This window comes from Canis lupus, chromosome Y (assembly GCF_048164855.1).
Source record: "Canis lupus baileyi chromosome Y, mCanLup2.hap1, whole genome shotgun sequence".
NCBI lineage: Eukaryota > Metazoa > Chordata > Mammalia > Carnivora > Canidae > Canis > Canis lupus.
In genome coordinates, this window is record NC_132877.1 from 133,491 (window position 1) to 149,883 (window position 16,393).

General features: G+C 63.3%; 1 protein-coding gene across 1 annotated transcript in view; it reads right to left on the minus strand.

The window, feature by feature from the left end:
- Positions 1–6,451, minus strand: part of LOC140629131 (serine/threonine-protein phosphatase 2A regulatory subunit B'' subunit beta) — a 36,440-nt gene extending 29,989 nt beyond the window's left edge. The window contains exon 1 of the mRNA XM_072818620.1: positions 5,430–6,451. Coding sequence (XP_072674721.1) covers positions 5,430–5,735 — 306 coding nt within the window. The 5' untranslated portion in view covers positions 5,736–6,451. The remainder of the gene's footprint in view (positions 1–5,429) is intronic.
- Between the last annotated feature and the right edge of the window lie 9,942 nt (positions 6,452–16,393).

Here is a 16,393-nt window from a genome sequence, read left to right on the forward strand (position 1 = left end):
AGAAAGCTTTTCCTCATTTGTCCACCTGTACGTACGTTTTGGGGTAAGATTATTAGCAACTCAAGAGTTCAGAGGTATATTTATGAGAGTGGGGGGGACATAGGGGCACAGAGGGACAAGCATCCCCGGTCCCTGCCGTCCGATTCACATTTAAAATACTTCTTCCTGAAGAGCAACTGCGAACCTTCTGACGGTCCAGGACGTAGGACGGACCTTACGCAGGATGACCACGTATGAAACATAGCCTGAAACACACCCCAAAACCTAAATGTAAAAGCCCAGCTTGCAAATCTCATAGAAGAAAGAGGAGCAAACCTTTTCGACCCTGAGCGTGGCAAAGACTGTTTAGATCATGCCATGTCCTATTTGGGACACAACAAAAACCCGTGGCAAGTCGCACGTCATCGACGCGTGAAGCTTTCCTGCTTCCGGAGACGTGAGCACGAAGGGAAAGGACGTCACCGAGCAGCAGTGGACGCTGCACGTGCAGCAGCTGTAACGGGTCGCGCAGGGAACCGCAGCACGTCCACGCAAAGCAAGCAAGCCCACGAAGGACGCAACGCGGGAGGAGGACAGTTCACCGATGACACACACGGCCTCAGCGCACCCCCGGCCAAAACCCTAGGAGCTGCTTGACAGCCGTCCCGTGAGGCGTGCACGGCGTGACCCCGGGGACGCGGACGCCCGCAGTGTGGAGCGGGATGGAAGCTACCACAGGGAGGGCGGGCAGATCCCGTGCGCCCCCCACGGGACGCCGAAAGGCGCCGCCACCCTGGAGAACAGCGCGCCGGGTTCCCCAGACTTTAAGTGTGTGTTCACCGTCACCCCCAGGAACTGCACTGCAGGCGTCTCCCCAAGAGAAACGAAAACATACGTCGACACTAACACTTAAAAACCAAAGTCCTGGGACACCCGGGGGGCTCATGGGTGGAGCTTCTGCCTTCGGCTCAGGGCGTTGCCCTGGGGTCCCGGGATCGAGTCCCGCAGGGAGCCTGCTTCTCCCTCTGCCTGTGTCTCTGCCTCTCTGTGTCTCTCATGAATAAATAAATAAAGTCTTTAAAAAAAAAAAAAACTAAAATCCTCAGCGGGATTCATCATGACAGCGGAAAGCAGCCCAGGACGCAGTGGGCCGCACAGGCCCAAAGGAAGGCACCACCACGGGGTGCCGATGGAACGCAGCTGTTGGCGATCTGCAGGACGCACGGCTGCAGAAGACGAGCCTCACAACAACACTGGCTGCTTGGGGGACACGGTGGTGTGTCAGAGTGAACGGAGCTTGAGAGCGGGAAAGGGGAAAGCACCGCCTAGGCGACAGCCAGGCCACCTAATGTCTGCGATGGCTGCACCCCGAAGTGGCAGCTGTCCACCTGCCAGGGAGCCGTTCAGGGGCATCGGGGCAGGTGCAGCTGGGGACAGACCCTCCCGTAGGTGACGTCCAGGACAGTACAGCTGCGAGCCGCAGGGCAGGTGAGCCTCTGGGGCATCAGCATCCAGGCCGGCTTCTCTGGAGCTGGGGAGACTGGAGGCCCTGTGAGTCAGCAGGGGCCCCCCGAGAGTCAGAAGTGTCCCCACCTGCCATGGAGCCCCTGCATCCCCCCACCCGCTGTGGGAGCCCCTGAACCCCAGAACGTCCTGAAGGACACTCTGCCCTCCCCAACAGACAGGGTCCCATGCCCCCCTACCATTTGAGGGGGCCCATGCCCTCCCGCCACCTGAGGAGGCCCTCGCACCCCTCCCGAGGGACCGCCATACCCCCCAACGTCGTGAGCAAGTCCTCACACCCCCTACCTCCTTCAGAACACCTGCGTTACAAAGCACGTGCTTCAAGCTTTATACGGAGAACCCTCCCGGCTCCATGTTAGAAGAGAGTCCAACCTAAGACCGGAGGAAATACCCGAAGGGAACCTTATCGGCGACCAGAGCGGGTGCAAAGGAAGCTCTACTGCCCAGGCGGCGGCCCTTGGCGTTTCAGGAACGTCAGATCCCACCGCCAACGCTGTGTCTGCTGACGGTGGTCACAGGCGAAGGTATCCTGGGTATCCTGTCCCCTGATGCGTTAGCGCGCCTCTGGGGGAGTCCCCCAGGGACAGTTGGGGCTTCCCCAGGCCCAGGAGCTACAATGCTCTGAGACGTGGTGAGACGAGGCGTCGATAGGGTTACTTATACTCTAACCTGAGTCCTTATTGCTCACCACACAGCACACGGAGGATGAACGAACATGGTAGGTCACCAGGACGTTCCCCATGGGGGGGAGGAGCAGGCAGGAGGCCCTCGAGGAGTGTGAACTGGCCACTGGTCCAGGTCACCGGGACGTTCCCCACTGTGGGGGGAGGAGTAGGGGGAGGCCCTGCAGGGAGCGTGAACTGGCTGCTGGACCAGACCTCAGCTCTAACATCTGTTTAAAGCACCACTTTGCGTCCTCTAGGAAGGAAAGCCGGGTCCGTGGTCCCTCAAACTGCACCTCGATGTCTCCCGTGGACGAGGTCCCCGGGGTAGGAAGTCCCGCAGACACTCCCGTGCACAGTTAGCTCTGACTGCCCTGGGAAGAACCTCCCTAGAGGCACGTTTAGGGTCATCGTAGCAGGGACATCCTGGTGGGACTGTGGGAGTCAGATGCATGGAGTCCCCCCCATTCAGACTCCATCTTCTCCACGGGGAGTCAGGCAGGGGGCCGTCCAAGTGTCCCTAGCATTTATGTAACGTGTTTGCAAACCCATCACGCAATCCGTGTGCGGCGACACTCGCGGGGTGCGTGACGTAACAGGGCCATCGGGCGCTCAGTGGGAGCGTTTGGACGACCTGTGCCTCCGCGTCCTCGCAGCTGGGGAATCACACGGAGCAGGGCTGAGAAGCCGCCGCACAGGGCGCACCTTCCGCCTTCCCGTGTTTGGAGCAGGGTGCTTCTGTCCCTGGGACCTGCCCTCAGACCGTGAGCAGCACCCGACCGTCTCGTCCCGTCTGTGCCTGGGAATCCGGTCTCCGTTCACACGGCCGCCGCAGCGCGTGGGCGGGGAGCACGGCACTGGGGCCCTGGCATCTGGTCCCTGTGAGAACACCTCGCTGCCCGAGGTTCCCCTGAAACAGTCCGTAAATTCCAAACATGCTAGGACGCGCTTCAGGTCAACGTCACGTCCCAGACAAGAGCCGACGTTGCCGTGAAAACCCCAAAGAGAAAAACCGCGTTCTGCTCCTCGTCAAAACAGCTGCCCTGCTGGTCGCGGGCACTGCCGAGCAGCCCAGGGACCTCCCATGGCCCCGAGGCGGCGGCAGGTCCCAGCAGCCCCTCCCTGGACCTCCCATGGCCCCGAGGCGGCGGCAGGTCCCAGCAGCCCCTCCCTGCCTCCTCCCGCGTCCTGCACCGGCACCCGCCGGGCCTCAGGGTGTCTCAGGGCTGCGGCAGCACACGGGGTGCGTCTCTGCCTTGTGGGGGGAGAGCGCAGGGGCAGAGGGAGAGGTGCACAGCCTCCAGCAGAGTCTGTGCTGCGCGTGGAGCCCGACGCGGCGCTGGATCTCATGACAGAGACCATGACCCGAGCTGGAAGTGAGACTCGGATGCTCCGTGGACTGGGCGTGAATCGTGTAGCTCACTAGTGTGCCCCCCCCCCCCTCCGGCGCACAGCATCCGCGAGCCCTGGCAGCCAGCCGAGGAAGCATGCACAGCACCCTGGGCCCAGAGCGCTCACCCTGCCCGAGCACCCTGCCCAAGCACCTGCCTGAGCACCCTGCCCCAGCACCCTGGGCCCAGAGCCACACCTGCCTGAGCACCCTGCCGAAGCACCTGCCCAAGCACCCTGCCAGAGCACCCTGCCCAAGCACCCTGGGCCCAGAGCCACACCCTGCCCAAGCACCCTGCCCAAGCACCTGCCCAAGGACCCTGCCCAAGCATCATGGGCCCAGAGCCACACCCTGCCGGAGCACCCTGCCCGAGCACCCGGCCGAAGCACCCTGCCCTAGCACCCTGGTCCCAGACTTGGGCCCAGACCTGCACCCTGCCTGAGCACCCTGCCCAAGCACCCTGCCCGAGCACTGTGGGCCCAGAGCTGCATCCTGCCCAAGCACTCTGCCCGAGCACCCTGGGCCCAGACCTGCACCCTGCCCAAGCACCCTGCCCAAGTACCTGCCCGAGCACTGTGGGCCCAGAGCCGCACCCTGCCTGAGCACCCTTCCCAAGCACCCTGGGCCCAGAGCACTGTACCCTGCCCAAGCACCCTGCCTGAGCACTGTGGGCGCAGAGCTGCATCCTGTCCAAGCACTCTGCCCGAGCAACCTGGGCCCAGAGCACTGCACCCTGCCCGAGCACTGTGGGACCAGAGCTGCATCCTGCCCAAACACCCTGCCCGAGCCCACGGGCAGGTGGCCACACGCCTCCCAGTCAGACGGCTGCAGGCGGCCCCGCTCATCAGCCAGCCTTCCCGCGGCCCAACCGCTGCAGCCTCTGAGCGAGGCGGGACACGGGACGTCTTCCCAAGTCCCCTTGTTCCCTCCTGCCCAATGTGCTTCCCACTTGACATGAAAAACCTCTCTGTGCTGTGAACACCTGAACTTAACCCGCAGCGCCACACACCTCCGAGCCTGCTTTACAGAAACACGCCCTTCAGGAGGCATCCAGGGCCCGTCCTCATGCAGGGCTGACCTGCCACCTGCAGGCCCCACGGGGTTCACGCGAGGTCACGGGGTCCCAAGGCTCCAGAATGCACCTGTGAGAGCGGAGGAGCCTCCCCGAGACGGGCTTCGGGGTCAGCCCCGAGAAGACCTGCTGAGGACGGATGCCCCCGGCCCTGCGAGAGGCGAGCGCTGGCCTCTCACACGCTCCGCGGCCTCCGGGCGACGAGCGCTTCGGGTGCGACCGCAGACCGCGTGTTGGTCCTGCAGGTCAGGGGGACAGCGACCCGAGCCAGGGCAGGCAGGACGGTCTGGGGCCTGCAGCTGGAAGAGCCTCCCTGGGGGGCGACCCGGGGCATCCACAGCAGGCGGGGTCTGGCGTGGCCTTGAGCCTCCTGCCTGCTCCCCGCAGACACCCCGTGGGCCGTGTCACAACAGGTCCCGGCGCAGCAGTGGGCACCAGCCACACCTGCTCGTGAACTCCTGCGGCCACCGCGGCAGGGCTCTGAAGGGCCACGGAGCCTGGCGGCAGAAATCCACGCCTCGTCCGCTGCACCCCTGCCTGTAAGCACCCCGGACCCTTTAGGGACGAGACCACACAGGAGGCAGTTACCTCTAGGCTCCACGCCCGAGCCTCTAGAAGAAACTGCAAAAGTAGGCCCCTGAAGGCCACGACTCCAGCAACCTCAGGAGCCAGACGGCCGCGGGTCGGCTTCAGCGCGCAGGGCCGCCGTGTGGGGACCCACCAGAGCGCGACGCTGGTGCAGTCACAACCCACCCCCCCATGCTACCCTCAGAGGTGCGAGCGGAAGTGCGCATGGACTTACAGCTCTGGTCCCCGTGGATCGACGAGTCCCTCGTGCGTGTGGGCCGCTCCTGGGACTTGAGGCGGCTCCCAGCGGGAGCGCGGTGGATGCGGGGGCCAGGCTGGGCACCCCCAGGCCGTCCAGCACCCCGGGCTTGCAGGCGGGCGCTGCGGGGGCGAGCAGGGCGCCGGGGCTCCTCCCGGGCACCTTGATCCGCTGCAGGCAGTCCCGCAGCAGCGCCTGTGTGCTAGACTCACTGAGCCAGCGCAGGAACAGCTCGTCCACCTTCATCTTGAGGACCGGCTGCAGGACTTTGCCGGGCGGCATCCTGACGGCCGAGCCGCGCTCCCGGGGAGCCCCTCCTCTGCACCCCGCCGGACGCTGCGGGCAGAGTGTGGCCGGAATGGAGCTCAGCCAGGCCGGGGTTGGCCACCAGCGGGAGTCCCGGGTCCCGGGGACGGGCGGGGTGACAGCCGGCCTAGTGACGGTGCTGGGCCTGCAGCCCCGGGCCCTGGGGGCCGAACCCGGAGCTCGGGGTCCCGGGTAGGCAGGGATTGCCAACCTGCAGTTCAGAGTCGTGGGGTCACGCGTGTAGAACCCGGAATTCCCGGTCCCAGGGACCAGGGATTGTGAACCCGGAGTTCGGGGTCACGGGGTCACGGGCTGGGGGCGCGGAGTCCAGAGTTTGGGGACGCCGTGGTCACAGGCCCAGAGATTGGGGTCCCGGGGTCACGAGCCGGGGCGCGGGGTCTCAGGGGTCACGCGCCTAGAATCCGGAATTCTGGGTCCCGGGGTTGCGAGGTCACGGCCGGGTCGCGGGTCCGGAGTGTCAGGCGGCTAGAACCCGGAGTTCGGGGTCGCGGGGTCACGCGCCTAGAACCCGGAGTTCAGGGTCGCGGGGTCGCGGGGTCACGCGCCTAGAACCCGGAGTTCGAGGTCGCGGGGTCGCGGGGTCGCGGGGTCACGGGCCCGATACCGAGGCGAGGCGCGGGGCGCGGGTGGGGACAGAGCCCGGCCCCGGCGGGGGCCCCGGAGGGGGCGCGGGCGGAGGTCCGGGCGGAGGGCGGCGCCCCCGGGAGCGGGAGGGGCGCCGGGCGGGGTCCCGGCGGCGGCGTCCCGGCGGCGGCGCGTCAGGAGCGCGGACAGGCCGGCGCAGCCCCGGCAGCTTCAAAACGGGCGCGCCGGCCGCGCTCCCCAACAAGGTCGCCCACGTCGCGCGTCACCGCAGCGCGTGACGTCATCACGGCGGCCCGGGCCCCGCGCGCTCCCCGGCGTCGGACGCGGCGACCTTGGCCGGGCGCGGTGGGGGCGTGGCTGCAAGCGGGGGGGGGGGGGGGGGGGGGGCCGGGGGGCGCTAGGGCTGGGCGTGGGGGAGGGGCAGCAGCCTGGGGGTGTGAGCATGCGCAGTGCGTGCCCGCCGCGAGGCGCTTGAGGGAGCGGGGCCGGCGGAGGGCCGGGGGCGGGCATGCGCGGTGCGTGCCTAGCGGGAGCGAGCCGGAGGCCCGGCGGGGGCCGGGGCGCGCATGCGCGGTGCGTGCGCGGCGGGAGCGCGCGGACATGCGCAGTGCGTCTCCGCCGACCACGGGGACGAGCGGAGGTCGGGAGCGCGCGCGAGGCCCGTCCTGCAGTTTTGCGGGAAAAGCGCAGCCTCAGCCCGCAGAGGACCCTGCTTCGCTGAATTTCCTTTATCAAACGGTGTCGGTGCGTCGCGCGCGTGCAACTGTTGAACATTTGCTTTTTAGCAAGAGAACGAGCTCGTGAACAATCGCAATAGTAATAAATGTATCTTGTGGGAGGTGTTATTAGTGACCCCGGTGACCTTTTGCCCCCTGAGTACCTTATTTCCGTTTATGCTTTGAACAGCGCCGTTACATCATTCACAGCGCACACCTGCACTCTCCTCTTGGCCTCTTCTATTGTGTTTTTTTTGTTTTGTTTTGTTTTGCAAACGGCGTTTCTTTTCTCTGTAGTGTGGTTTTGTAAAAACGTTTTCAGGCTCTGGCCCCCTTTCACGGGGTCGTTTCCAGGCTCTGTGAGCCGGGTTGTACGGAGCCGTGTAGGTGCAGCTAGCTCACTAAGTGTCAGGTGTAAGTCTGCACGTACCACGGTTGCAAACACCATGCGTGTTTCACAACTGCCGAGAACACTGCGTGCACGCCCGCCACGAGAGCGCCACAACGTGGGAAGTCTGTGACGTGATTTCTGTTAGCTGGGACGACAGGCTGCTGTGGACGACAGGCTGCTGTGGGAGCTGTCGTCCCCACAGAGCAATCCGTACCCACGCACGGCGCTCCCGATCACGGACACACATCTCGCAGGGAACAAAGGTGCCTTTCACCCCGGGGCCTTGAGGAGCTGCCACTTGCTGTGGTTTGGCGGGGGAAGGGCCTGCACAGGACGGCTTTGTGCGCCTCGGGGCCTCCCAGGCCGGGGGAGGCCCACGCAGTGTCCTGGGCGGCTGCCAAGCGCCTGGACGGCAGCTCCTCCAGGACAGGAACAGAATGCGCCCTCAGTGAGTGCTGGCCGGGGGGTGGGGTGGGGGGGGCAGAGAGGTGCCCTAGGGGCCCCAAGCTCCCGCACCCCAGCCCTGCGCCCGCTTGCGCCAACTCAGGAGCGCAGTCTGCTGCTGACTCGGTTTCCCTAGTGCGTTTCGCTGAGGGACCTGGAGAGGAAGGCACTGAGATGGGTGGAGGACACCGTGGCTGCTGCCTCTGCACACCTGAGCCCGGTCCACTGCGGCCGCAGCCCACCACCGGGCCCCACAGAGCTGGTGCAAGCGTCCTTGGCTTTGGCCCTCCGGGGCCTGGCTGCTTGGAAAGGCCGCCCTCCTGGCGCCCCGTCTCTGAACGACAGCACAACCACGTGCCCGTGTGCAGAGCCCGGGGTGCTCGATGGCAGCCCTGCGCGTGAGGATGAAGTCGCCCTAAACGGCGCACGTGAGGCCGGATCTCACGGGTCCCAGGCTGACCCTAAGCCGCAAACACACTCACGTGTGCACCTGCAAACCAGACTGACCCAGTTCATAGCTGCCAAGTACCTGCATCCAAAATGAGTTGCTTTTTTCTCCTTTTTAAAATCTTTGTTTTTATCATTAAAATGAACTCCGGTGGCGCCTGAGTGGCTCATTCAGTTGAGCTGCCAACTCTTGGTTTCTGCCCAAGTCGTGATCTCAAGGTCATGAGGTCAAGGCCTGATTGGTCTGGAGATCAGCGGGAGTCTCCTTGAGGTCCTCTCTCCATCTCTCTGCTCCTCCTGCTCCTTCTCGCTCTAAAATTAACCTCAGAACAAAAAGCGGCCTCCACAATAGCCATAAGCATGCCCATGTCTGATATCAAGCAATTTCCTTCAAAGGAGCGAAGCGGGAGCTTAACGGGGTTGTGTTGGGCCCTGCTGATATGAACTGTGCGTCCCTGCCCCTTCTCTTCCTGCTGTATTTGTTGCACGTTGCTGCTGACCGACTTCCTTTCCAACATTTGGTTTGGTTCGTGGCTCCATGACGCGTTCTTGTATACAATTCTGATGTGGGGCGGACACCTGGGGGGCTCAGCACTTGAGGATCTGCCTCGGCCCAGGGCGTAACCCTGGGGCCCCGGGATCGAGTTCCACATCGGGCTCCCTCCTGGAGCCTGCTTCTCCCTCTGCCTGTGTCTCCGCCTCTCTCTCTCTCTCTGTCTCTCATGAATAAATAAATAAAATCTTAAAAAAAAAAAAAAAACAGGGACGTGGGTTGAGGACCTCACAGACCACGGGGCTGTGTGTCTCTGGCGTCCTGCACATGAGCCCCGACCACTGGGCGATGTGTGTATGTCCCGACGCCGCTGGGATGCTGGGAGAGCTTTGACATTTGCTGTCAGCTCGTCTGAACCCATCCGTCAAAGCTGTGTGGTTGAAAAGTGTGGGGTTTTTGCCCAATCAGAAGTGTGTCCATTATGATGCCGCCCTGGGGTGTGGGTGGGGGACCTGTGGGTGAAAACCCCTGAAAGATGGAAGGTGGACAAGGAAGAGCCCAGAGGCCCTGTGACCAAGTTTAGGGAGAAGGGCCAGCCCGGATCGGTCTAGATGTTTCAACTAGAGCACTGGGGATGCTTGTTACGCACGGGCAGCTGATTGATACATAAAACTGGAGCCACTGAGTCAAGCAGGGATGGAAATGGTCACGTGGGGTTGAGGCACTCGAGGTGCCTAGCTATGGCCGGGAGGAGGAAGATCCCTTACAGACATGGCATCTAGGCCAAGTCCGTGGGCTGGAGGCCTTCACAGGGGCGCTTGCACACCCACTTGGAGTCCAACAGGGGGTCCAACATCTGGGCACACAGTGCACGATTCCTCTTCTGCGAAATATCCAGAATGTGACGATCCACATAGGCAGAGAGCAGATCCGTGGTAGCTGGGTGCTGGGGAGTGGGCCACAGGGGGCTGCTCTCAGAGACGCGGCCTCCTTCCGGGGCGATGAGAACATCCTGGCAGCAGGCAGTGGGGAGCATGGCTCGCCTTTGGGCGAGCGCCAAATGCCACTGCGTTGTAGCCTCCTAGGCAGTGACGTTTATATTACGTGCACCTCACCTCAATTTCGCTGGAAGGAAGCACGTAGGTGGGGAATGAATGAGAGGCAGTCGAGAGAGGAACCCGCGTGAGGAGTGGGAAGACGAGGCACGCGATGGAACTGGAGGGAGCGACACAAGAAGCCCACCGTTGCCTCTGGAAAGTGAGACTCTGTTCCCTGCAGTGGCTGTGCGGCTCCGTGGGAGCCCCAAAGGGACGCCCCACGTCCTGGCCTGCAGACCTGGGGAGGGGGCCTTAAATAGGAAGAGGTCATTGCCAATGGGATGATGTGAGGATCTGAGACGAGGTGGCCCTGCGTCCAACCAGGGGTCCTGGGAAGAGACAGAGGAGGAGCCACAGACGCAGGGGAAGAGCCCCGTGAGGATGGAGGTGGAGATGGGAGGAGAGGAACAAGGGCGCCTGGGGCCCCAGACGCTGGAAGAAGCGGGAGGGCCCCTCCCCGGAGCCTCCGGAAAGAGTGTGTCCCCCCAGGACCTCAGACTCAGGTCCCCAGAGCTGGGGGAGCACATGTTCCTGTGGTTTTATGCACCCACGTTACGGGAATTGGTTACAGATGCCACAGAAACTAGCCCCCTGGCCGCTCGTGAAAACGGGAAGCTTCTGGTGAAATAAGGCTGAGAATCTTGTTCTGATGCAGCTGACGGAGGCCGTGAGGAACGCTGTTCCTGCCCTCGGGGGGCGGGGGGCGGGGGCGGCCCAGCCCGCAGGTTCATCCGTGTCCCGGAGAGCTCGGCATCGCGGAGGAGCGCCTGTTCCGTTAGGTTCTGTTCCCAGGCGGTCACGGTGGCCTGTGCGTGGAAGTCTCTTCTTTTCCTCTGGTGGCACAAGTATTTTGTCGCATGGCCCCATGAATGAACATCCATGTTGGGGACACGCATCCCCTGCTCAGGGCTCAGATGCTGGAGGCTCCGATGGCAGCGAGCGCTTGTCCGAGGTCCCGCCAGCCACAGGGGCCCTGCGAGCTCCCTGACGGGCCCCCCTCGGGCCCCAAGTACACCGCCCCGGACCTGCGTCACCTCTTTGATCCATCGAGGCTGCGTCCCGGTTCCTCAGACGACTCCCAACCCCCCGCACGGACGCCGCCTCGGCCCCTGCGCCGCTTGCCAGCGCTTGTTTGCAGAAATAAAAGTAAAGCGGGAACACGCCCCTTCTCCGTGTTCATCTCTGATCCAATTGTCTCCTGCCCCCCGGCTCCCCAAGGTGCTGTTTTGGGGTCGGATGATAAGGAAAAGAATTTTGTATTTGGATAATAAAATTTCCTTACTTGCCTTCAGCAACCTTCAATTCAATTTCCCGTCCCCGAAGACAGCGTGTAGTAGGGAGAGAATCCGATGCGTCGTTCGTAGGGGGAAAGTGCCACCTTGATCTGAATGTGCGGGGCGGACGGCGCTGGGTGGCGGCGCTGGGTGGTGGCGCTGGGTGGTGGTGCTGGGTGGCGGTGCTGGGTGGTGCATGGAAATGGTCCGGGGCGGTAGGAAGCGGGGAAGGCTGCACTCTGGAAGGGATAATGAGGTCCGCTTGGGATTCCAGGGGCTGCGGGTGCACGTCACACTGCCCCCCCCCCCATTACCGGCTCGGCCCCGCTGTCCCCGAAGCAGCCAATACATAGATGAAGGGCGTCCGCATGTGAGGGGGCCCGGCGGGAGCGCAGGAAAATATAACAGGCGGGGGCGGGAGTGTAGGATGGGGGCCCACGGGTCACCGGGCCGACACGGGAGCGCGCAGGAGCGGGTCTCCTGGGGGGCCAAGGGGGAGCTTCAGGATGGCAGCAGGGACACGTCCCCTGATGACGACATGGGGACGCAGGGCATTGATCCTGGGGTGGGGGTGAGAGGGAATTAGAAGCACCTGCTATAGTGAGTCGTGCTGCATGTTGGAAACCCAGGCCCGCTGGGAGGGCGACACCTGGGGCCCAGGCCGACAGACAGGGGAGCGTGAGCAGCACTCGGGGCCCGGGCGCGACCTTGTGTCCAGGTCACAGATGCTCGGGGACGCACGGCAGGTGCCACCTTGCTCCCCCGGGACTCGATCCTTTGGCGTGCTGGGTGACAACAGTCACCGTCCTCCCTGTTCCTTGTTAGACGTGACCCCCGATGAGCTTTCTGGCTGCAATCTTCGGCTTAGGTGGCGAACGCTGGGGGCCGCGCCTCTTTCTTCCATGCATGACACGCAGGTGCTGTCTCCGAAGGAGGACGAGAGCACAGACGGGTTCTGTGGCAGGAAGCTGGCCTTTCTGGGACGTGTTTCCAGAAGGAAGAGTCTTTCCCTGTCAAACCTCCATGGACACGTGTGCTCTGAAGAGCCCCACGGACAGCAGGGGTCGGCTCCACCTCCGCATGTGCTGGGCGGCTGAGTGGACCTCGGGGCCCCCAGACGCAGGAGGGACCCTCAGGGCGGACAAGGGCTACAAGCCAGCATGACCTCTGCTTCCTCACCACCCTCATCTGATCACAGACGGGACCTCACAGTGACCTGGGCCTGGTCCTGGGTGACCTCTGTGACCTCACCATCTCCTGAGTGACCTCCATGACCTCATCACCCATATCTGCTCACAGACGTGACCTCACAATGACCTGGACATGGATCCTGTCCTCAGGTGACCCCTGTGACCTCACCACCCTCAGGTGTCACTTCATCACCTCTGCTCTGCTCAGAGATGTGACCTCTTAGTGACCTGGATGTGGAGGTGCTCTCAGGTGACCTCTGTGACCTCACCACCCCTGCTCTGCTCAGAGATGTGATCTCTCAGTGACCTGGACCGGGTCCTGGGTGACGTCTGTGACCTCACCACCCTGGTCTGTGTCGGATGTGACCTCACAGGACCTGAACCAAGTCCTGGGTGACTTCTATGACCTCACCACCCTGGTCTGTGTCAGATGTGACCTCACAGTGACCTGGACCGGGTCCTGGGTGACCTCTGTGACCTCAGCACTCTCATCTCACAAGGTGATCCCACAGTGACCTGGACATGGACCCCATCTCCCGGTGATCCTCGTGACCTCGAGCTGCATGCCCTTTCCCTTCGTGTCCCTGCTTTGCTGGCCCTCGCTCTTTGGGGCACAGGAAGGAACCCAGGGGGCCAAGCCGCCCCCGCCCGCCACACTGTCCTCCTGGGCTCGACTGAACGTGTAGTGCCGCGGGGAGCAGGGCCACAGCGTTTGTTGGGACCCTGGTGCTGCCAGCCGCACTGCCGGGGCCCCAGGGCCCTCCCGCGAGGCCAGCCTCAGCGTGCCGGGTCTGCTCCTCCTCAGCTCCTGAGCGCCTCACCGCGCTGGGGGGGGTCAGGTGCGGCCGATGTGGCGAAGGGCCCTGCACGGAGGAAACCTCCTCCCCTGCCTGCCGCTCAGAACACGTCACCGTACTCAGCTCTTCACGTTTCACGTTTTTACTTCAGATATTTTGTTTTGAGGTAAAACTCACGTAACCTAAACTCAGCTACTTTAAAGCCAGCGATGCAGCGGCATTTTGCACATTCACAGCGCCGTGCAGCCGTCGCCTCTGTCTAGTGCCAAAGCTTTCCCATCCGCCAGACGGGGACCCCGCCCCCACGAGCGGCCACCCCCCGCCCGCTCCCCCAGCCCCCGGCGACCTGTTTCCTGTCTGTGGGTTGCATGTTTCAGATGTTTCATATAAACAGAGTCACATGCCACATGTCCTTGTGGGTCTGCTTCCCTCAGTGACCCCCACGACCTCAGGGTCCATCCCCGGGGCAGTCCGCTCCTTTTCACGGCCAGGTAGTAGTCCCCCGTGTGCGTGGACCATACTTTGTTTGTGTATCTGTCCGCGCACAGGGGCTGCTTCCACTGTGTGTCTGTGCCGAATCGCGCGTGATGAAATGCTTCGTGTTGGACGGGGACAGCTCATCCTGCTGTGTCAGCGTGGGCTACCTGGTGACCAGGGCTCTGATTCACCCACTTGCGGCCTCCGTTTGCTCCTCGGTGACGTCATCAAAGCCCTCGCCTTGCGGGTTCTGCTGAGCATTCGGTGAGCAGACGTGCGCAAAGCCCTTAGGACCATTCTGCAACCTGAGTATAGGATTTTATTTGGGAATAGGGTGTTTGCAGATGGGATGACGTGAAGGCTCTGAGATGAGCTTGTCCTGGCCCTACGTCCAACGACGGGGGTCCTCGGAAGAGACAGAGGAGGAGACGCAGATGCACAAGAGGAGCCACATGAGGACGGAGGCAGAGACGAGAGGGACGTGGCCACCAGCCCGGGGACGCCTGGGGCCCCAGACACTGGAAGAGGCGGGAGGGACACTCCCCGGAGCCCCTGGATCTCAGTGGTCCTGCCTGGAGCTCCAGAGCTGGGTCAGGATGGGGTCCTATGTAGGTCCCCGTTTGGGGTCATTTGCTGTGACCACCCCAGCAGCCTCACACGGCACCCAAATCCACTGTAGCCGTGGAGCCTACAGACCTGCAGTGAGGCCTTTCTCACCATCACCAGGACCCCTTCCAGACCCTTAGGGATGAGAGACACTCCTCCGTAACCCCTGGGGGGTCGTCCGGTTCAGCCGTTAGGTCAATCCCTTTAAGTCATGGGAGGAATGGTCGTGCATTGGTGAAGATACAGGGAGGGCACCTCACCTGGGCGGGCACTGCCATCTGGGCACAGGCGGCCTGCCTGTATGTTTAATGAGCACCGCGCGTTCCTTGCCGTCACCTGCTCCGTTAGGGCCCCCCAGGAGCAGGTGCAAGCTACGCTCCGGGGCTGCGTGGCCTTCACAGTCCGAAGTCCCACATGGTCCGCCTGCAGCCTCCTGCGGGGGATGAGCCTAGCGGGCGCCTTGGGGGGCGGCGCCTGGGGCGGGAGAACCTGAAGCATCGCCCACCTGGAGGCCGGAGGCCGGGACCAGCAGGACCCTGACACAAGCTGGCCGCTCTCCACCCAAACGGCCTCCGGCCCGGGCAGTGGCAGCCCCCGCGAGCCGATCCCGTTAAGGCACCCACGTCGTCCGTGAGCTCGAAAAGCGTTTTCTCTGTCTCCCAACTTTTCCAGAGTCGGACGCGCACGAGCTAAAAATAAACGTGCGTTAAACGTGTTTTGGAAACGAGTTCGGGCTATAAATAAGTTTATAACCAGACAGAAGGCATCTGGCCGCCCAGCCTCGTGCCGCGGCGGGACCCCGCTCGCAGCTCTCTGGGGGGGAAGCACTGTTTTCTGGACGGTTCTTGAGTTCTGCTCAAACCGCGGAAGCAGGACTCTGGCTGCGGCGTCCTCGTGCCCCTGAGCCCCCGAGCGTGAAGGTGGCAGAGACTCCAAGGACCGTGGGGGCGATGCTGTGTTCCGCTCCCGCGAGGACTCCGCGTTCTGGAGAGCCAGAGTTCCTGGCGTGGATCATTACATATTTTATTTTTTAGGGGTTACAAATACTGCTTGGAGACAACTTGCAAAGCCCAGGCCCAGGATAAAGGGAACCATGTCTCCTCTTCCACGTGCCAGGCCGCCGCTCACAGAAGACGGGAAGCGTAGGGGTTCCTTTGTCCAGATGTGAATAACCACGTCTGAGGACTGGTTGCTGCACACGGGGTGAGGGTAGAAACGGGGAGGAAGGGAATCACGTGCAGGCTCTGGTGCCGGGAAGGGCTCCGTTTGACCGGACGTGGGGGCTCCTCTCAGCTGCGTGCTCTGGAAGTGGGCTGGAGACACAAAACAGAAGGAATTAGCCCGAACATGTGGGTAAGGGTCCCAGGCCCAGGGTCCCAGCCAGGGGGCAGGTCCTGAGGCAGGAGTGAGGCATGCGTGCCCAGGGACAACCGTGGCTCTGGGCTGGGGCCTGAGGGCAGCAGGTGCGCCATACCGGTCCGTTCGGTCTGGTGGGGACGGGACAGGGAGCCCCCGGGAGGAGCTGCCCCCACGGGACACCTTGCCATCGGTACTGTTAAGAGGGAACAAGAAGAAACCTGCCAGTTCCTCAAGGGTTAAACACGGAGGTGGCCTGTGACCCTACAGGGGTCGCGGGGGGCGTGACATGGGAGCTGCGTGTGTGCGCGGGTGTGTGAATGTCTCAAAGTCCAACCTGCGCAGGAAGGAGTTATGGGCAGGTGAGCAGGTGTCACGGGCGGGATGGGGGCATCCCCAGGACACACGTCCACATGCCAACTTCCAGCACATGGAGCGGAAGGGACGCGGCCAGCAGCCCGGGGACGCCTGGGGCCCCAGATGCCGGAAGAGGCTGCCGGGACCCTCCCCGGAGCCTCCGGAGGGAGTGCGGCCCGCCTGGACCTCAGACTCTGCTCGCCAGACTTTGGGGAGCGAAGGCAGCCCAGAGTGGTGAGTGCCGTGTCCAGCACGAGTCCTCAAGCGGCACCTCGGGGCGTCTTGAGACAGACTGGTCAGACCGGCGACCCCGAGCACCACAGCCCGTCGGGGCTGCTGATCCCCGGGTTCGAGAGCCGCCCCCCCAGCCGGGCTCAGCCATC